The 22,214-nt window shown below is 38.8% G+C and overlaps 1 protein-coding gene across 1 annotated transcript in view; it reads right to left on the bottom strand.

Moving 5' to 3' along the window:
• LOC104524294 (corticotropin-releasing factor receptor 2) overlaps positions 1-22,214 on the bottom strand; it is a gene marked incomplete at both ends in the record, with an annotated part of 54,661 nt that overhangs the window by 6,803 nt on the left and 25,644 nt on the right. The window contains 3 exons of the mRNA XM_010167114.2: positions 10,553-10,625; positions 16,727-16,787; positions 18,694-18,847. Of these exons, the coding sequence (XP_010165416.2) occupies positions 10,553-10,625; positions 16,727-16,787; positions 18,694-18,847 (288 nt within the window). The remainder of the gene's footprint in view (positions 1-10,552; positions 10,626-16,726; positions 16,788-18,693; positions 18,848-22,214) is intronic.

Here is a 22,214-nt window from a genome sequence, read left to right as displayed (position 1 = left end):
CCCCTAAGCTCCCTCTATCCAAGGGTTGCAGAAAGACAACAATGATGACAGAAATACAGAAAGGATGCATTAATACTTCTCACCTAGATTTTCACGTAGGTTTGCACTGGTCCCTGGTGACAGCTGCCTTGCTCATATGGTTGGCAACAGTAATACTGACTGTCTTGGTTGATGCTCACTGTGTGCTGGGTACCATCAGAAGCTGAGCATCCCAAGGGAGGCCACATTCAGGGAGACACCCAAGCACAGACCACAGTGGCATTTGAGACACTCTTGCATGGCTAAGGCCTACAGGTGGCACTGGTACATGTGACACAGGGCTGGTAAGAGATAACTGTCTACAGGAGCAACAGGAAGCATAAGGAGGCAAGTTGTCTTGGCATAATTCCATTGCAGATTACTTCTAGGCAGCTGGTTATCCCAGCCTCTATTTACATTCAGTGGAGAGAAACAGGCACTTTTCAACAGTGGTTCATTTGGCTTATTTTAAATTAGTTTTTTTGGATAAATAGTGCATGGACTTTAACTAGTTGTCTATACAAATCATCTAGTAATCTTCAGATTGTCCAGGAGTATCCCACCTGAGCTTCAACTGAATGAATGTGGTTTTATCTACTGAGGATCTGTGATATTATATTATGTGAAAGCTTAAAAAATGTTTTGAGGCATCAACATAGAATCATAGAATGGTTTGGGTTGGACCTTAAAGATCATCTAGTTCCAACCCCCCTGCTGTGGACAAGGTTGCCAACCACTAGATCAGGCTGCCCAGGGCCCCATCCAACCTGGACTTGAATGCGTCCAGGGATAGGAATCAAGGATTCTCTTTTGTCTCTATTAAGGTTTCTCTGGGAAATCTTTAAGACTTGAATAGGATAACCTCTCAAAGGCTGAGCTTAGCAAGCAAAAAATTCCAAGGCAAAAGATCCCAGGTTGGATGAGGCTTTGAGCAACCTGGTCTAGTGGAAGGTGTCCCTGCTGATGGCAGGGGCGTTGGAACTAGATGATCTTTAAGGTCCCTTCCAACCCAAACCATTCTATGATTCTGTGCAAATGTGGTAATATCAAAATACTTGTTTCTGGTTTTGCCTACTAAAAACACATTTCAGTGTGTTTAATTTTAATGATTTCTTTTAAAAGAACATTCCTTCATTTCAGAAAGACATTTGGCTCAGTAGGACCTTTTAGTAGCACTCAAAGAGGTCTAATCTGAAGATCAATTTTCACTGCATAATCACGAGGAATTTTTTTGTCCATTTTTCCACACTGGGTCTGATACCACAGCTCATAGGGATGATAGCTTCTGTTCATTCAGGACAGAAGACACAATCTGGGAATCAAACAGGGAACAGGCTGCTGCACACAGCCTGCAAAAGCTGAAGTATTTGAAATGAAAATGGAACTATTTTCTCATCTAAAGAGAATCTATCTAGTGACTACCAGATTTATTCTGATTTACAAGCAAAGAAGGTGAAGCTTCTGGTGTTTTTTCATTATATAGATACAGCGTTTCAAAGGAAGAAAGATCTTACTACTGCAAAGTGAGTTTTCCTAGAAAAGAGCCTCTGTACTGTATATAGCAAAGTACACAATTATTTGTCAAGGACTTTCTTGTTATTATTGGAGCCCTATGTCAACAAATTAATTTATCTCAGAACTCGACAGCTCTAACAAAACCCACACATCAGTTCCATAAATGCAGACTGATGAATGGACATTTAAGAGAAGTAATGACGGCATACACTGCATCCTCTTTATTTAACTTTAATCTCTCTTGATATTTTTATTCATTTCTGTTTATACATGTTTTCTGCTTCATAATGGAAAATATAACTAAGGATTTTTCCCTTGGTATTTACTGATAGATAAAATGAATCCAAAGGTGAGATCTTGAAAACAGAATAAACCAGCTTATTTCTGATTCTCTTACTTTTATTTATGATGTGCTAAGAATAGCCTTATTGGTGGAATAAGACCCTCTGCAATTACCAATGGGAAAGAAGTAGTTTTCCTATCTTGCTGAGACTTTGGAAGTTTAGTGATTCCATTTCTAAATGGAGATGAAAATTCAGAGCCCCAAAATGCAGTTATAAGTCAGTGATCCAAAAAACATTTGGACCACCTGTTTTGGTACTGATCAATTATAATCTGAACCCACAAACCCAGAAACCCATTTCAACCAAAATAAACTTTTCAGTGAAAGATTTTAGTCATAAAAATTTTCTGTCATAAAAACCAAACTCCATTTGAGAGGAAATTTATCTCCTTTAGTGAGATGAAATAGCCAAAACATTCCAAGATGCGTGAAAGAGGGAACACTGGCTTTGAAGACTTCTTTGCAGTTTACCTTAGGCTCAGGAGTTTAAATGGGAAGTCATTAAGCTCTTCTCCTCTTTTGAGAATTTAATGGGCAAATAGCATTTATTTCGTTAATTTCTGCTGGGCTTCCTATTTTATGCTTCACAGAGAGATTGCACTTCTGTGCTTCCTAGAATGTTTGCTCCTCTTCATTCTCAGGAAATGTAAATATTATTATATTTAGACTTTGCATTTTTTATCCAATGTGGTAAAATCCACCCTGGGATTAAGTAACCCAAATTGGCATCAGAGCAGTCATTTTAGCTGGAGCATTATATACTGCCATCCTGACCTCAAATGAGTAGTCTGCCAGTTTATCAATACCTTATTTTAATTGTTCTATCATACTGTTCTGACATGATTCTCAAACAGGACCATTTATCACAAAAGTTTCCCCTTCAAATGTTCACAGGCACCACAATGACTCCTTTTGGCATACAGCAAAGTGCTGGAAAACCCTATCTGATCTGGAATAATGAGATGCAATTAAGAAGAGCATGATATAATGTGGTGGATGGTCAGGATCAGGGCGACTGTGGAAAAGACTCCTTAGAGCAGCAGTGAAAGACTAACTCTTCGGGCAAGAAGAGCAGGAGTATACACATCTGGAAGATTTTATGGGAGGGAGTAATGTTTTGGTGGGGAAGGGAGTGAGTATTAAATGAACAGACACCTTCCTTACCTAATGTCTGTCTTACACATCAGCACACAGACCCTTGCATTTGCCCACACTGTCAACTAAACCCAAGTCCAAACACAACTCCAGTGGTGGGATCACACTGTTTCCTCTGCCCTGCACCATGCATGAGCATGTCCACAGCCTCTTTTCAAATCTTATAACCCCACCTGTGATCCACTTACTACTATGCTGGTCCTTCTGTCTATCTTGAGACATCTTGTACTCAAAACACTCAAAGAATCACACTGCAGGTCTCTCCCCAGTCAAGACAACTACCATGGGGTCTCCAGTCACATGTGACTCAACAGGGCTTCTCTCCAACTATTTCACCTTTCAAGCCAGGAACACACTGAATGCTGCAACACCAGTAAACAAATATCCTTGGAAAAATAACAGTGGTACACAGAGAGTTCTTATCTGGAGGGAGTGATAGCTGCTCGACAACCAACTCATCACACCAGCACACTGAAAATGACCAAGATGATATTGACAGCCTAAAACACACACTGCTGTGTATAGTCCACCTGGCAGTCCCCCAGGCTGTGCAGGTTCAAGTTGCCATGTGTTGACAGCAAGAATCGTAAGAAAAGACTCAAGAGAGAGTCTTCCTCCAAAGAGGAACCATCCAGCAACAAACTGATGAAATGTGATTTCCTATCTGGAAAGTATTTAGAGTAAGTCTTGACAGGCTGAATTTTGGATAAAGTTTTCTGGGCAAATGATGCTGGTCATATGAGCTTCCTATTGTTTGTGGAACATCTCACAAACAGAATTAGAAATTATAGAAAGAAAGAGCCATTGTAGGAGTGTACATGGTATTGGACACCTTGTTTGATGCTATTGACTCCACAGTTACAAAATGTAAACAACAGGAAGACGGTAATAGCAATCATAGCAGAAATGGAGATAAATTCTGGATGGACTCTAATCAAATTAGCATATTATTTTTACCCTATGTGTAGCTATGACAGCATGCTTACAAACTAGTCAAAATTATGATAAATGTCTTCTAAGAAAAACTCAGAGGTGTCAACAGTTTGCACATAATGAACTACAACCTTGGTAGCAGTGGAAAAACTGGAAATCTGTAGAGAGAAGAAAATTTTAAAAAATCAATAGGAAAACTAAATTAATCAGCAATCCAGTGGTTGAGAAAAAACATAAGACAGTCAGATAGGAAGGAGAAGGGAAAATGAAAAAGATGTATCAATAATATTAAAAAAAAATTCTCAGTCTCAGAACAGAATAATCCAGAAGTGGAAGCATATGTGTAAAGAGTCAGCAGTAACTAAGATATTCAGAGAAGCAATTATATCAGCAAGGAAGATGCTTGCACAGAACTATGGAATGCTTTTCAGAAAAAAACCAAAACTGAATTGCCTATAGATACATACATAGGTGCAATGCTTCTATACATAAAATGGCAAGTGAACAAACCTTTAAGACTTTTTTAGAAGATCAAAAGAAAGGAACTTTAGCAATGTGAAATGCAACATTTTGAGTGGAGCATTACAGTCAAGCAAAAGGAAGTGAAGATCAAGATTAAGATGCTACAGATTTGGTCTATTGGATGATATCAGAAAGGAATGAATTCCATAAATAGTGGTTAAGTTGTTTAATAAACCTGTTTCCCCTACCTGCAATACTTTTAAAGATATATTGGAAAAAGATGTACGCAAAAGGACAGCAGAAAGACAGCTGTGCTCTGTGAAAGTGTAAATGCCTATGTGCTGTTAGGATAATGCAGAATCAGAGAGCAGCACATTTCAAGAAAAAAAGTTTTGTGTGAACACTGTACAGTGCCATTACACTGATAAACTAGGACACAGGATGGGAAGAATTATTGAGTCAAGTCCTACAGCTATTGTAAACAGCTGCATTGAAACATCTTTTGCACAAGTGGGCAATATTAATAAATCTGTTACTATTCCTTTACTTCTGTTGGAAGACAGCTAATGAAGCCTACTTCTATGAAAAACTTCTATGAGTATATTTAAGTCTTGTTAATTTAGCTTAAATATACTCATGGTCACTTATGACAATTCCCTTTTTGTCAATAATGCTAATAAGCTTAAGTACCTCAACTTTCCTCTGTGACATACTTACAAAACCCATCATATCTCTCCACAGTCTTGGTTTTGAAAAACTAAAAAACCTCAGATATTTACTAGAACTTTCTACATGACATGGTCTTCCAGAACACCAGATAAGATATTCTAATAAGATATTCTATATCCTATAACCTTAAGCTAAGCTGGAGCTGGACAAATTCTTTGCAAGCATTGTAAAGAAAAACATTTGTAGAAATAAGGTGTAAAGGGGAAGAATTACATGGTTTGAGAAGTCCTCTGAAAGAGTCAGCATGGGGACAAGGGAGATTCAGTGGATAGTCTACTCAGGTTTCTGGAAGGAATTAAAATTTGTTTCTCCAAAGGCTCCTATAGAAATTTGGCTGTTAGAGGTTTGAAGGGAAGAGCATTATGCATAGAAATACAGGAAATAAAGGGTAGGAATATATATATATTTATATATAGTCTGTTTTCTCAATGGAGAGAGGCTACTGGTAAATCTGTGCTGTTTTACATAGACCTTAGCGATCTATAAAAGGAAATGAGGAGGAGGCTGATAGATTTTTAGTGACTACTCAGGATAGCAAAAATAAAGGCAGATTGCAAAGAGCCGTATAGGGACTCACAATACTAAGTGACCAGGCAATAACATGGCACACGAAATCACATGATATAAAGGTAACACAATGGGGAAGTAAAGCAATCTTAACTTTACGTGACGAGTTATAAGCTTTGGTGTTTTCATTCACAAAAGAAATGTTGGAATTACACCAGCTAGCTCCCTGAAAACTTCATCTCTGTTCCCAGTGGTACTCAAGAAAGGAAACAAAAAGTGTTTGGATTACATAGGAGCACCTCTCCTATGAAGACAGGCTGAAAGAGATGGGGCTGTTCAGCCTGAAAAAGAGAAGGCTCCGGGGAGATCTTACAGCGGCCTCCCAGTACCTGAAGGGGCTACAAGAAAGCTGGGGAAGGACTTTTCATAAGGGCAGTTAATGACAAAACAAGGGGAAATGGGTTTAAGCTGAAAGAGGGGAGGTTTAGATTGGATATTAGGAAGAATTTCTTCACTGTGAGGGTGGTGAGACACTGGAACAGGTTGCCCAAGGAAGTTGTGGATGCCCCCTCCCTGGAAGTGTTGAAGGCCAGGTTGGATGAGGCTTTGAGCAACCTGGTCTAGTGGAAGGTGTCCCTGCTGATGGCAGGGGGGTTGGAACTGGATGATCTTTAAGGTCCCTTCCAATCCAAACCATTCTATGATTCTATGATTCTACTGCGAAAGAAAAAGAAAATAAAACAGAGAAGAGGATGCTGTTATAAAAATCCATTTGTGCGGTTACACCTTGAGTACTGGGGAAAGCTTTGATCTTGCCACCATAAAAATGCTACATCGTTAATGATTAGCACATCATAGAGACCATTTTGGTACATGTGTCAGCTGTCTCCTGAGCAAAATTCCACATTGCAATAAGGATGAGCCCATCTTCTTAAGGACACTTAACTCTTCTAGGACACTTGTTATCCAGGGATCTCAAAACATTTTACAAAGGAAGATAAGTATCATTAAGCTTCTTTTATAGCTGGGGAAACTGAGACCTGGAGCAGCAATCTAACTTGTTCAAAAGTAAATAACTGATGAAAGCAGAGACAGAAGCGAACTCCAGGTCTTCCTATCAGGTCCTATACCCACTTAAGCCAGCAGTTAATTGATTGTGATGAGCTACTTTCAAAGAGACCCAAAAAATAGAGGTTACAAACCTGTTCAGTTCTCAAGCACAAGAGAAAAAAATCTATTAAAACTGAATGTAAGGTTCGAGGTGGAAAAAAAAAATCTTCCTGTTTGAAAAACTGAAAATTTAATACAATTTTAGCTCTGAGAAATATTGCCAAGCAGTTCATACCTGGGGTCAGTTCACAACAGTAGTTACTGAGAAAAAAGCAGCTCAGTTAACTGCCTCCAGTGCCTATTTTCCGAGGTTCATCCTCTCATCTTGCTCTGTTTTCATGGATCACCAGTTCTTTGACAGGGATTACATTTAAAACTACACACAAGAAATGTATTTTCCTTAATAAAATCAGGCTGAAATTCAGTTCCCTGGTATGTATTTTTAACTCTTTGCCCCTTCTTTACCTTCAGAAGCATACAATGTACTTTATGGTTAGATCTCTCCTGGGATATGTTCAAGCCAAAATCCATTCAGGAATGAAACAAAGAAGAATGACTACCTACATTTTCTCCTTCACATTTTTTGTCAATACAAATACAGGTTTCTGACCCAATATTCAGGATCATCACTTATAAGCAATTCCCTTTGCCTCTGAAATTGTCTCTGAAATTGTTCCCCTCTTTTTCAGCTGAAGTCAATGTTCAAGTTTCTTCTAAAGAGAAGCAGGAAAGCAATCAAACAAATCTCTCTACTACATTGTTCAAAGTTTTTGTACCCTGAGATATAACAGAGAATAATATGGTTTAAAAATGGACTTGAGGATTGCTACCATGATCAAAGGGCTTTATTTTTGTCCAATCTTTATTTCCCAGTGAGGCATAGAAGTCCTGTATGACCTGTTTCCTGGTGTTATCCTATCTTGTGCTGCAGCAGTTCAACGCATAGAGAAAAAGAAATGAGAAATCAAAACCAACAAAAATAATTTTTGACAAAATCCTCCTATCTTTTAAAGAGACTTGGCATCTTTGGAAGCAGGTTTTATCCCTCTGGAACTAATATTTACCACCAAAATCACTCTAATCGTACTGCCACTGGTTGATGTAATGGTGTCTTTAGAACACATAATGATGCTACTTCTGTCTAACAGGTAACCAAAACTCAGTTGAGCTGTACACTGGGCACTTGGCTCTTAACTTACTAAGGTGGCTGAAACCAATTTTAACTGCCACAGGCTGAGTACTCGCATGTGGACAGGAACTAATTTGATTGAATTTTTAGACTTTTAGCTTTTAGTGTGAGCCCTCTTTTGGAAATAACATTAATTTCTTCTAGCAGAATTCATGTTTCTCATTTGGGCGTTGGAACTGGATGATCTTTAAGGTCCCTTCCAACCCAAACCATTCTGTGATTCTATGTCTCTATCTTTCCAGAAGTACACGGAATTATCTTGTATGTTCTTTCATACAACATGAACTTCAGTTGAACATTTCAATTCTTCATTAGTTCAAATCCAACTCATTAGCTGTGACTGAAAGAGGTCACAGAATTGGACTATTTTTGAAATCCTTATGATGTCTTCCATTTCTGGTGACTGTTGTTCACTGGAGGGAAAAGGAAAGCAGCACTTTGTCCCCATCTATGTTAAGGCAGAGGCATACTGACATACTGGAGGGGTGATGTTTGACTTTGTTGCCCTGAGTACATGGCAGACATCAAACTTCAGTGCTCTTAACCCAGCATTTCTCACAGCACCCTTGAAAGGGTCCAGTAACTTCAATAATAATAACCGATGCTTGAGTCATTATATGCAATTTGATTTTATTCACGTAAGGATCAAAAATGAGCCTGTCAAGTTGCTTTAACACACTGTGGGGATGTGTATTTTAATTATAAACACAACACTCAACTGTCAGCTAAAAAAAAAAAAAAAAAAAAGGAAGGGGGCATATTTTAGGAATCAGGAGTGTATTGTAACAGGATTTAAAAACACATTTTCAGGTTTGTGTTTTCGATTATATTTCCATATTCTGATGGCAGTAATCATAAGGAGAGTGAAGGAAGGGCTTTCCCTAATGTTACTTCTCTAAATTATCAGCTGCTTTCCACCCCACAGTGCAATTACTGTTGTTATCTCATTAATGGTTTAATTAGAGCTCAAGTGCAGGCCAATGAAGAAAGGTTCAATACACGATGTCAGTTGATGGTGGTATAGCCTCAGTTTAGAGGAGTCTCAAAGCTGCTCTAAATTAGAGGCAAATACAATAACCTGTATATAAAGAGGCAGCCTCCAATGATACCTCCATTTTCTGTGCCTCTTTGAGGTCTCTAAATAGAAAGTGCTGTTCTGGGGAAAACAAAGTTATTTTAATGACTCTAAACTACCTATGGTATCCGCCAGAGATGCTATCCAAGGATTTTACAGTCTTATTGACTAAAGGGGTAATAGTAGATTCACAGATTCATAGACTTCTAGGCAATGATGTGAAACTAAATGCTCTGAGTATCGCAAACCTGCTACCTTGTGTTATCTAAATAGGATTTGTTCATGAGTTAGTTGCTGTATCAATGAGTCAATTTAGTGTGAGGCTGTTTGTGTTTTTGGGATGGCTCCTTTGGTGACACACAACTATACTGCGTGTGTCAAACCAATTGTATTTCTCTCCTTAGAACATAAAAATAATGTATTTTCACATAAAACCAGACTCCTACTACATTTTTTCTCTTTTCAGCTGTGCACAATATGATCTGTTTGCTGCATCTTAATAATTAACACAGAAATTAAATCTCCGGATTTCAGGTTAGAAAACATTTAGATTAGTAGCTGGCTTCCTAGGCAGCAGAGAAGCTTTCTTCATGCTGAATCACAATGCAATGACAGGGTGAGAGCTCAAGGCTTCTTAGCCTTGAAAAAGCTGTCAGTGGCTGCCTATTCTGGAGCATTTGCACCTTCTCCATGGGTGTTGGACTCAGCTATACGGAGTCTTGGATCTCTAAGAGAGGGGACCGCAGCGAGCCCTCTGAATTCTCTGTTAGCATATCTGCCACGTTCTTAGGTGGCTTTAACCACAAAGGATTGGAAGAGTAGGCTTGTTTTTTTCAGCGTTGTCCTTTCTAATAGCATTGATCTTTCCCCTCCACTTGCAGTATTTTCTGGCAAAGCATCACTGCATTTTAGTTGAAGGTTCAAAATGATTTATGAATGAGCTTGCTTCTCCCTCTGCCTACTGCTCATTGGAACAGGGGACAGGATGTTGGTAAACAGATAAACAGCCTGTTAACTGTAAGCGGCACTGAAAAGGAAATTTAACAACAGGAAAGCTAACAAACAAATAAACAGCAATGATGGGGATGAAGAAGATGTAAATGACTGTACAAGGAGATGCAATTCCTTACCATGATGACAATATTTTTCAAATCAGTGTGCACGACAGAATTGTCCTAGTTCTGAAGAGCTTCAAGTGGATGAACATATACTATAATATACCTCCTGTTTTTGAACATTTTTCCTTCCTACATCTCAAAACATTATACAAAGGAAGGTAAACAGCATTACAGAGGGAGGTAGAAAGAATGGCCTAAGGTCAAGGAAACAGCCCAAACCAGACCACTGCAATTCTGACCTGCAGTGTTAGTTACTGTGGCAATTTCAGAGAACAGCTGAAGACATTTGTCCTTGTTTGTGTTTTTTTTTACATAAAAGTAGATGTGGAACATCACAGATGCCTAACAAATCCCTCAGTGGGAGATGGCAGTGTACTTCCACCCACATACATGCTTACCAGAAGAACAAGAATGACTGGCCCTTGATATATGTAGTCGATATATTTCCCTGGCTCTTTTCCAAACCAGCATCTGTAAGAAACAAAACAAATAAGAAAATAATTTATAAAGAGGAATGCACTTCTTTTAGATTTTAATATCAAGGACACCACAGAGATATGTTCCCTTATTACCCAAGTTGTTTAATCATGTACATAATGGGCAAGTGACTGAGTTTTCTGCTATAAAGGCACTTTTGGTTTGGACAAAAATCTGAGCCCCATTTTCCCCTCCCATTAGACCATTCTTGTTCCCGTTATGTTTTTGGCTATTCTCCCTGTAAATATTTCCAAGAAATGTGAGAACCTGCTATAAGGAGGATGTAGAAGATGTATCCTGCTGGGTCTGAAGAAGGGATGAAAGAAATATTCTTTGTAAGGAAAAAAATCTGTTTTCTATTGCAAAGTCCAGCGACACTTCAGTTTCATAAAGGGATGTTACTTACAGCAAATATGTCTCAAGCTGGATGGAAATGTCTCAGTAAGGTACTGGATGAATAAGGAGTTCATCCCATTGGCTTTGAACCAAGCTGGTGACTACCAAATCCAGCATACAGTACAGAGGCATCACTAGAAGCTAGAGAATACCTGATCCAACATCACCAAAAGGAAATCAACCTATGTTAAGCAAAAGCACAGATAAACTCAAGGGCTTTAAACCAGCAGAGAGCCTGGATGTGTCATGTATGACTGAGTGCTGGTTTGACTTTTACTTCCACTAATTACAACTGTTTTTCTCCCTGCTGCATTATACAACAGACTAAGTCTGTGATTTCACACTGACCCATACTGACGTTCCTGCCATTCTCTTAACTGAGAGTAATAAATCAGTTATATTTATGTCAGTAAATGAACAAGAAACTGAGTTTAGGCCTGGACTCAATTATTTATGCCGTTACATTTTCCTTGTTGCAGTTTTGCCTCAGGCCAAATAATAGACAACTACCAAACTATTCTTGGGGAACAAATCTGGACCTAGCATGAGCCAGAGGATATTCCCAATAGTCTACAAACTGCAGCTACCCTGATTTGCAGGCCAAGAAGGTTTAATAATATGGTTGTGAACTATTGCATGCTATTTGGAATCCAGCCCCAGGAACAATTCCAGGCATAGCTAATTTAATATTACAGATACAGCCACATGGTCTAGATCCTGATTCCACCAAGCAGAGGCAACTTTGCTATCATAGTGCCTTAATTTTTAGGTCATTGGAGCTCCAGATCCCTTAGCAAGGAGATTTTGGAGTTCAAGGGTCTGAGAGTTTTCTTCCCTTTTGTGGATGCTACATAACAAGTCCACACAGCAAAAATTACGCCTTCCCTGTGCTCTCCTTGTGACAAAAGATAAGTTTAGTGCCACTGAAGACATGAAAACAAGGGTAAATCTCGAGCCAAAGAGACCATGGAGACAGGTGTAGATTTGCACTTTTACAAGCATGCAAGAAATAACACTTGTTGTCTCAAGAAATTGCAGAGACGTGCAATAGAAGACGTGACCTAATGAGTTCAAGGCAAATAAACTGAGATAAGGAAAGCTATGGTTCAGATGGAATTATTTTCCCTCAAAGTCTTTCTCCAAAATGTCTTGCTTGCTAAAATAGAGGAGCTCTTTGCCTGTTGCAAAATGCTCTTATTGAACTGACTGTACAGAAATGTTGAGATATGCAGCAGATATCGAGGAACACAATTCAGTATCAAATAATTGTTTGCCTTTTCTTGATTCAATTTCTGTATCTTTTGAGTTCCAAATGAATGTGAGAGCTTTGAATATTTTATAAATATAAAACATGTCTGTTATTCCTGGTGCACTTACTGAAAATTAGTGTAAATTGATAATTTTTCAATTAATCTTACAATTTGGTGATGAGAGCAAGACTTGGAATAACATTCTCCCTCCCAAGAAGAATCCCCAGGGCAGCTTTAAATGAATGAAATTGATTTTTTGGTTGTTTTTTTTTTTTTTTTTATCTTGTTATGGAGATGGAAAGATATGAAGAAAAATGAATTACAAGTTATGCCAAGGCAGGAAACACAACTGTCCAGAACTTTCAAGACCTATATTTTAGAGAGGTTTTTGAAGAGCATTTTGGGAGAACTATTGTATATTGTCTTAAACTCAGAGAACCAAGGGCTATTAGAAGATGAGTTTCTGGGAAGCTGGTTGTTCTAGCAGAGGAATCTAGCAGAGGGACTAATAAGAAGCAGACTGAGGCATGTGGCAGAACTTAGTGGGCTAGGAAAAGTCAGCAGAGAATTTGGAACAGAGCTGGAAGAGCACAAATGACGTTCCAGGGCAAGGGCTGATCATTGCTCCTTGGAATTTTAATATTGCTGAACTGTAAGACCATACTGAAGAGCAAAATGCTGACATTTATTATCCGAAATCCAGTATTAGACCAAGGTGGCATTGAGTGAAACATCACGTATATATACATACACTTTCACACTTTGAGGGAACAAGGTTGCGTCCAAAGGTAGACTTCTACAACACAGGCATCCCCATGGGAGCTTGATGCTCCAGGTGTTAGTGGAGAAAAAAAAAAAAAAAGCATCTTTTCTAGGATGGTGTTAATCTCATCAGGCTATAAAACAGATCTGTTGCATTGTAATCAAAACATTACTAATATACCCATTAAATCAGGCAAGTAAGGGTGAGAGGACAGATATGCCACTGACATTACGTATGGCTGCATTTGATTAGCTGTATTTCATATTTACAGTCTAACTGTTCAAACTGAGACCTTAGCTGAGATATTGTGAAGTTTTCTGCCTGTCATCATCTTAACTCTTCCTTTAAATCCAACGTAAGCTATTATTTCCACAATAAAATCAGCACTGCATATTTCTTTAAAACCAAAAAGAGAAACCTAAACCACTGAAAATTACTTGGTGCACCAGAATTTTAATTCCATCTGTGTGAAATAAAAGCCTTTTTTTTCTTTCTTTTTTCTTTTTTTCTTACCTCTGAAAGAATAAACAAACATTTCCTGAATATTGAAGAGAACAATTTAGGAAGACAGTTCTGATTAGACTTAGATGTGTAAACACATTTCTGTTGAATAGCACTAATTAATATTCTTCATGGTTCTCTGATAGTCCTTTACATAACAAAAACCACCACTGGTTTTATCATTATTGTTAATTAGATCTTACTAATGTTCTTCCCCTTACTAACTGTCCATCAATGAAATGACTACAATAATTTTTAATCATTTGTGTGGGTTTTTTATTGAGTCTTAACAGTATTTTTTTCAGAGTTGTCAGATTTTGCTAGAGAACTGCTAAACTCCAGACAGGATATTTGCCAGAGTACCAGTTATATTTGCCTCAATATGCAGAACATCATCTCTAGTAAGAAGAAAATGAAAAAATTAGGAAGTTGGTTGAAGTATTTTCTTAACATTCTTCCAGTGTGCTGTTTTGAGCTCTTAAACTATTACAAGCTACATAAGTCAAACCCCAATTCAACCTCAAAACAACTTAATTTATAATTCAAATGCATACTCAGATGAAGAAGGGAAGTTTCCCATTTTGTTCTGAATTGTTCTCTGGGATATCCAAACAGCCTTGGAAGCTGCAGGAGAGTACACGTTATCTGCTCTTTTCCCCAGGCTGGGATTCAGTGGGCAGGGACTACCTGAAGTATCATATGCTTTCATGCTTGAGAAGGCAACTGAATATTTATGACAATGGAGCAAGTTGTACATCTCTTGTTTTGCTTCAGTTCATTTGCTTCCCCGAGTCTCACCCACCTAGGACATTACTACAAATGTGAAAAGCAAATTTCATTTAATAGCCTTTGCCTTACAGCTTATGTACTTATCAGCTCTTCTTTTACAAGACCTCTGCCTGTCTGCTTGGGTGAAGGTGCTAGAACAAATGAATGGCACTACTGAAGCATCCATACTGAAATCGTCTTGATTTCCCAAGCAGAGTAAAATATATTAATCTTGGCCCTACTGCTGACAATAAGTGAGCACAACACTGAGGCTCCAGGCCCTTACACCTCACACTGGTGGGCAGAAGCCAAAAGGACTTTCTCAATGCATTTGGAGTAGCTATTATGTGCAGTGAGGTAGTGTGTGAATTATTCACTCCGGGGCAAACACCAAACATTAAAGACAGAAAGGTGAAAATAACCCAAGGTTTAAAAAAACCAAGGTTTAATTGTCTAGGTCTACCAAGAGCAACCTGGCACCTCCCTTATAGGGAGGCTCCATTTTATAATCCACTGAAGAGCCTAGAGACTCAACAGAAACAGATTGGATATTCTGCATACCAAGCAGGATCACTTTGTCTTTCTTTCCCTGCTGACTGTGTTTTATATTCCTGTTTCTTTTGTTGTGCAGGATCTGGGCCAGTTACACCTTTGCTGGTAACAAGTAGCACACATACCTATATGAACATATATAAACATATCATGTCTTTCTTCATATCTATGATACATCAATGGGAGATGCTTTCACATTCATTTTGCATGTATAAAATGATGGTGACAGAATGCACTGGCACAGATGCGGTGGTTTCTCCATCCAGCCACCTTGTGTGCAGTGTGATCACAGATGTTGTGGCACATTTCTATCAGGGGTCCTACCTTCCTTTATTTCTTTTGGAAGCGATGAGCAGTCTCCCAAAATGAGTTTAAACCTTGATGTTGAATCACCATTATTAAAGCATGTGGTGTTTTGCCTCTTCAGGTTTCAAGATACAAGCTTTGGTTATTTTATTTTGTGTTGTTTAAGATGACTAATTCCTTCAGTTCTAGTTGTAGAGCTGGAAGTCCTACTTCAGCACAATGAGATAGCTGCCAAGCTACTCTGGCTTGTGCAAGGCAAAAACTACAAGGAACTTGACTATGAAGTAGACCCAGCATGCTGTGATCCTTTACCCATTCAGAAACAAGAAGATCTGTGAGCACTGAAATTAGGGAAATCTGGTGATCTGAAGTTATCTCCCATGGCTGATTGACTTGGACACTGACATTCAAGGAACAGGTTCCAATTGAAGTTTTTCTTGCCATTTTAAGACTACAGTATGAATTCTCCTGTATGAGTACTGTAGGCAGGGATGGAATCACACAAAACTTTTCCCTCAGTGAAAGGGTGTCTGTCTGATTGATATGTAACTGCTGGGAATTAGATTATCACCTTCAAAGTCACCATTAAAGCTACAGAAGAGAGATTGGTCAAGAATTTGAAAGTTTGTGAGGAGCAGAGAAGAGGAACTTAGTGCATAACACAATTCCTCCCATCCCTACAGCACAGATGCCCAAAGCTCAGCCAGTCATCCTATCCATCTCCATTAGAGTCAGGAGAAATAGTGCATATAAGTCTAATTCATCCAACCTACTTTGGACATTTCCTTCCAGATGAGATGAAATGCACCCCAGACTGCATTTATTGTTTTGACTGATCACCGCTGATCATAACAGACCACAGATTAGTGCAGATGCAGACACCTACAAGGTAGACACTTATATTTAATCAGATGCGTTACAGACAGACAAACAGTGTGGTCATATGAAAAATAGATTCATGGAGAAAATAATTTTTTTTAAGGTTAAGGAATGGAGCTATAACAGACAATAGACATTGATCCAAATACTAGTTGAAAAGTACAAGCTGACCTATATCTGACCAGTATTGACGTTTGGGGGAAAAATTCCCAAAACATAAAAGCCTATTTATCGCTCATATTTTTAAATTTTCATGCATTAACTGCTTCCAGTTGGAAAAGGCAGAAAGAGAAATGCAAAAATTCCAGCCATAAGACTGTTCTTGGCAGACTGTCAACTGAATTCTCCACAACCAGAAGGCTAAACCCTTTAGCACTCAATTCTAGTTTTTACCAAGGTCTTACTCAAGCAAAACTCCCACTGAAGGAGAATAGCCTGACTGTAAATAAAGTTATCAAATGACAGCTTCAGGGCTTGGCTAAAGATATTTGGGAAAGGTATTTTCAGGAGTTAACTCAAGTAGAGCTCTGAAATCTGAGATGGTCTGGATTTGGAGGGAGGTGATTTGAGCTCTCCTCTTTCCTATCAATCAGCCTGATTTCTAAATTACCAGTTCAGCCCACAGGCATTTCTTAATTTATTTAGAGAGTCACATAAACACAAATGTTAACATCACTTACTGTTCGTTTTCATAATATAGTTTGCCAATGGCCCAGGCAATGATGATTGGGCAAGGAATACCTGTAACAGCAAAAAATCAGGAGTTATTCACAACCCATATATGGATGGATAGACAGACATAGATTCAGGTTTGTATGAGGAGTGTCTTGGTTAATGAAGGGGAAGACTCTAAATATAAGTCATCCTATCTTGGTATACTTGAGACATTGTGATTGTTCTATTGAAAACACTGAAATAATTTTTTTTTTAAAAAGAATCAATTTCCAACATAAACATATTCTTTCTACTACAACTCTTCTTTTCTCCTGTTTGATTTTGGATTGAATAACATATTTCGGTCTAAAGGCTGTTTCTGCCTTCAGAACTGCAATTCAATTACTTCTACTCAATTCTGAGAGGAAGAGGCATTTCTGAACAATATGTCATTCTACTTTCAGAAAAGATTTGTGACTTTTTTTCCACCTTTTCTCTTTCAACAGAAAAAGAACTGCCAAATTCACTAGTTCTGCCTGACTCCAGATTTTGCATTCAAGCGAACAAATTGCCCGCAAGGGACTTCTCTTGCTAAACCTCTCCTGGCCAAGTTCAAATCATGGATATGTTGGTTGGGAAGGACCTCTTAAGGTATCCAGTTCAATTTCCTGCTGAAAGTAGAGCAGTGTATCAACACTAGCCCACCTCAGCCAGGGTTTAGCCCTGCTGAATTTTCAGTACTTCCAGAGTCAGAGATTCCACAGCTTCTGTCATCTGTTCCAGTGTTGCACTACCTTTTGGGTAAATTTTGTGTTTTCTTAATGTCCAACTGGAATCTCCCAGTCTGTAATTTGTGGCCATTGCCCCTTCTCATAACATCTGCTATTGCCAAGAAGAATTTGGCTCCATCACCTTTGTAATTATCCTTCAAATAATTCCTGGTGCCTAACAGATCCTTCCTTAGGTTCCTCTTGGCCAGATTAAACGAGTTGAGCTTCCTCAGCCTCACTTCAGAGGTTATGTCCTCTAGACTCTTAGGCATACTGGCAGCCTTCTGGATAATATTGAGTTTTTCCATATCTCTTTTGACCTAAGAGATACAAAACTGACCGCAGTATTCCAAGGGCAGCCTTACCAAAGCTGAGTAAAAAGTCTTAGTAATTTCCCTCAATCTTCTGGCCACACTCCTAGTGCAGCACAGTACGTGCTTTACTTTACTCATGATGAGAGGGTACTACTCAGCCTGCATCCACTAGAAGCCCTACATCCTTTTCATCATAACTGCTCCTCTGACAGTTGGTTCTAGGCTGTACTGTTGGACCAGACTATATTGATGTAGCTAGGGAAAAGGAGCATCCTTTGCTCTGGTCCAGGCTGATGCAGTAGAAGGGAGGTAACAGCATGCAATGAGCTATTTTTCTGTCTTTGAGTAGCCATGAGGATAATATAAAGATGACATGGCTCTGTTAAGGGCTGTTTTCTAGGAACAAATCCTTCAGCAGTCCAAAAGACAGCTGTAAAGTTGGACTGGCAGATAATTAGGCTTCTCTTCTAGTCAGCTCCTCACTCAGAACTGTCTCATTTGTCTCTTGAGACTGGTCCAAAGGGCATGTACAGAGCCTTTTCTGTTTCATGTTGTGTTGCACAGTGGTGTATAAGGGGCTGTGATCACTGCTTTGCTGATCAAAATGAAAGGGACGTAGTATGAACTGCCGCATTCCCAAAATGCTAAGCCTAGGAGTTCTCTTTCTCTCCTTAATACCAGGTGCCTGAGGATCTAAATGAAGAAGATAAATCCAGGAATAACCTGTTAGCTTTATGTCATCACCACAATGAAGAACTAAACCTGATCTCAGGTGTTTCTGACAAAGATAGGCTTGAATGTCAGGTTTCACCACAGTGGGATTTTTAAAGTTTATTCTTGCTGCTCTTGACTTTATCAGTTTAATGCTAGATACAACTTAACACCATTTTAAACACATGAGGCACTTACACCATCCTATGAAGAGAAAGACCCATTTCCGCAGCTTATCGGTGGAATAAGTCATCACTATAGCCGTGTGTAAGTAGCAGCCTTCCACAAACATCCAGAAGAAGTTGGTCACCACAAAATAATTGTAGACAGTAGTGATACATCGACACCAGGGCTGGAAAGGAAACAGAAAATAATAGTTTAAAATCATGGTGAAAACATTTAAAAAATTCTGTATCTTCTTATTCCCTCAAAAATCAATGGTAGAATTCATTCATGGGATGGAGATCTACACCTGGGAGGTGCAATCAGAATGTCTTAGGTGCTTTTGGGAACTCACAGCTATGTTTGTGACTTTCTGCTTAGGCTTGGCTTTGACCACAACATGCAGGATCTCCCGTACATGAGTGTGTCTGGAATGTTAACATGCCATAAGGCATGTCCACACCAACAGTCTGCAAGCACATTAAGAAGCAGTCATGTGGAAAGAAGACAAGAGGAAACAGGTCATAGGATCATAGAATGGTCAGGGTTGGAAGGGACCTTAAAGCTCATCCAGTTCCAACCCCCCTGCCATCAGCAGGGACACCTTCCACTAGACCAGGTTGCTCAAAGCCTCATCCAGCCTGGCCTTCAACACTTCCAGGGAGGAGCATCCACAGCTTCTCTTGGCAACCTGGGCCACTGTCTCACCACCCTCACAGACAAGAATTTCTTCCTAATATCTAATCTAAATCTACCCTCTTCCAGTTTAAAGCCATCACCGCTTGTTCTGTCACTCCCTGCCTTTGTAAAAAATGCCTCCGCAGCCTTCCTGGAGCCCCTTCAGGTACTGGTAGGCTGCTAGAAGGTCTCCCTGGAGCCTTCTCTTCTCCAGGCTGAACAGCCCCAACTCTCTCAGCCTGTCCTCACAGCAGAGGTGCTGCAACCCTCTGATCATTGACTACAGATGATCTTTCAGAGAGGTACAGCCAAAGCCTAGGGCTGTACCCAAAGATGACATAAGAGTTTAAGCATATCTAAGGCAGTATAACCCACCTGCTGAGCAATTCAAAGAAAATACAAGATAGAAGTTAATATCACAGTCTTGCTTTATTTCCACTGAAGAGAAGGAGCACCAGTGACATTTAGAAAAGGATATTTTACCTTAATGATATGCTTTTATCAGATACTCCATCCCCTCTATTCCCTCCATTACTGCTTCAGTCTGTATGTCATATCACTACGCACATGACCTCAGAATTTTTGGTCAGGCTCAATATATCAGTAAAGGCATCTTCTTCTAATGACTGGGCAGTGAGAGCACAGCTGTGGAATATGCAATTAGCTCTAGAGAGGCAGATGGTAACATCACATCAATAAATCACAAGTAACTGCTGATGGTAATTTCCATAGTGCTACACACAGAGGTCTGGGAACATTTCTTTCTGACCAAGTAGGCATTCAGCGTATTCCCTGAAGCATGGCATTAATTACCTATGTTAGCTGCTTTCACTGATGTCATTTTGGTGTCACCATTCTCCAGCCTTTTAATTAACTCTACTGAATTATTTGAAACTTTTGGCCCTCTGTTAATTTTATTTTAGACTTTATATGCATGAGGTATTGATGATCTGTAGGCAGTCAACAGAGCAGCAGATGCACTACCAAACCCAGCAAAATTCTGCGGACTAAGAATTTTTTGGACAAGAAGTACAGTTACAAAATGATAGCCCACTCACAACTTGTGATAATTTCTGTTTATTGAACTGAAATAAACAGAAAATCTTTTGGATGTTAAAACTTTAATTTTTCTACTATTTCATTAAGATTTGAAATTTAGTTTGGCTTCATGTTTGAAATAGAATTAAAAAACAAAAGAACTCAGAAGATGAAATATTTTGTTTTCAAAGGTTTGTTTAAACAAATTAAGTTTTCTTTTCTTTTTTTTTCTTTTCTTTTTTTTCCTCCATTTGGCCTGAGGAAAGTAAAATATAGCCATAAACCAATAAACTCCATATTTTTGGCCAACACCAAACAAATAATTTGGCTCCATTCCTGATTGACCCCCAAACTAGTAAAACCAGGCTTCCAAAGACTGTAAGTCTCACATTTGATTTTTTGAAGCTATGAGTATGAATTAAATCTTTCCCGGTGGCCTCAATCTCATGTAAATTCTCTGATATAATGCCTAGATTTTTGTTTCCTTCTCTCACTCAGTTGCAACAATTACACATTTTTTTCCTCTCCACAGTTGCCTATTTTCTCAAGGATTGTAAAAAATAATCATATCTGAGCTCGTTGTTCCTGTGCTAGCACTGAGTAGAATTGGCCAGTGGATTGGGAAGATACTGGGACAGATACAGACAAATGCACATGATGGTGGTGAGATCTCCTTCTACATCATTTCCATAGGAAACCAGAATAAAAAGAGTATTTAGCAATTCCTTTTGTAATTGTGATTAGGAGAACTCATCAATTTATACCTTTCCTTTTATCTGACCAAGGATTCTTGATCCCCACATGTATTCACCATTAGGCTGCAGATATCTTCAGCAATTTCCCTTCTTGTTTTAGTAATATAAGCACCATGCAAAATGTTTATTTAGTAATATAAGCGTCATGCAAAATGTTTCCTTGTTGAGTCCTTGATACTTCTGTAACTGCATTATTTAATCTCCACTGATCAGCACAAAAGAGAGCACATTATTAGCTAGCATAAATGATGTTCCTCCCAATGACTTTGGTGGTGTTATTTTGACTCAGACTTATACCACAATAAGAACATAACAAAGTTATCACTAAGCTTGTATAAAGCACCTTCACAAAAAGACTGCAGTGTTCTGCAGAGAAAAGATGAGTTAATGGAAACTGAGGAATGTGAGGATCTGTCCTTACATTTGCAGGTTTATGTTTTCCTTGGCACCTTGTGGTCACATTTTAAAAGGCATTTGAGTGCCTGACTCAAACTGATTGTTCCTAAATAACTGTAAAAATCTCTACTCAGATTTGCAGCATTGTTGTGAATCACACAGCATAAAAGTGTCAGCAACAAAACTCATTCAGCACCATCTTCTGTAGTCTGAACATGTCAGGAACACAGACAAAGCAAACGGTGAATTAATAGAAGCTGCATCTTCTCAGAGGAGCATCTGATTGAATAATAATAGAGAGTTATGCATAGCCAACTTCTTTATCTAGGTACTAATGGCTTTTTTATTTGTTTTCCCAAAGTATGGGATTAAAGTTCAGATGTCAAATCTTACATTTGAAAAGTTAACTAAGGATGATAACTGCCCAGCTAAGATTAAAATGAATGGATATTCAGTCTCCTGGGGTGGTTTTCAATTTTGACAGGAACAGTTCCTGCATGAGTGGAGCCACATTGACTGATATCAGCTATGGATCCAGCTCATAATCTGCAGGCAATTTAGTTCATCTGCTTTCCAAAGAGAGAGAGCATGAAGGGGATGTGTGTGTGTGTGTATTTATGTGCACGTGTGTTTGTAGCACACTTTTTCTTGATTACGGAGGTAAATATCAGGGGACAGCCCTAAAAGGAG

This window comes from Antrostomus carolinensis, unplaced genomic scaffold, assembly GCF_000700745.2.
Source record: "Antrostomus carolinensis isolate BGI_N321 unplaced genomic scaffold, ASM70074v2 scaffold25654, whole genome shotgun sequence".
NCBI lineage: Eukaryota > Metazoa > Chordata > Aves > Caprimulgiformes > Caprimulgidae > Antrostomus > Antrostomus carolinensis.
This window is presented reverse-complemented; position numbering and strand designations above follow the sequence as displayed.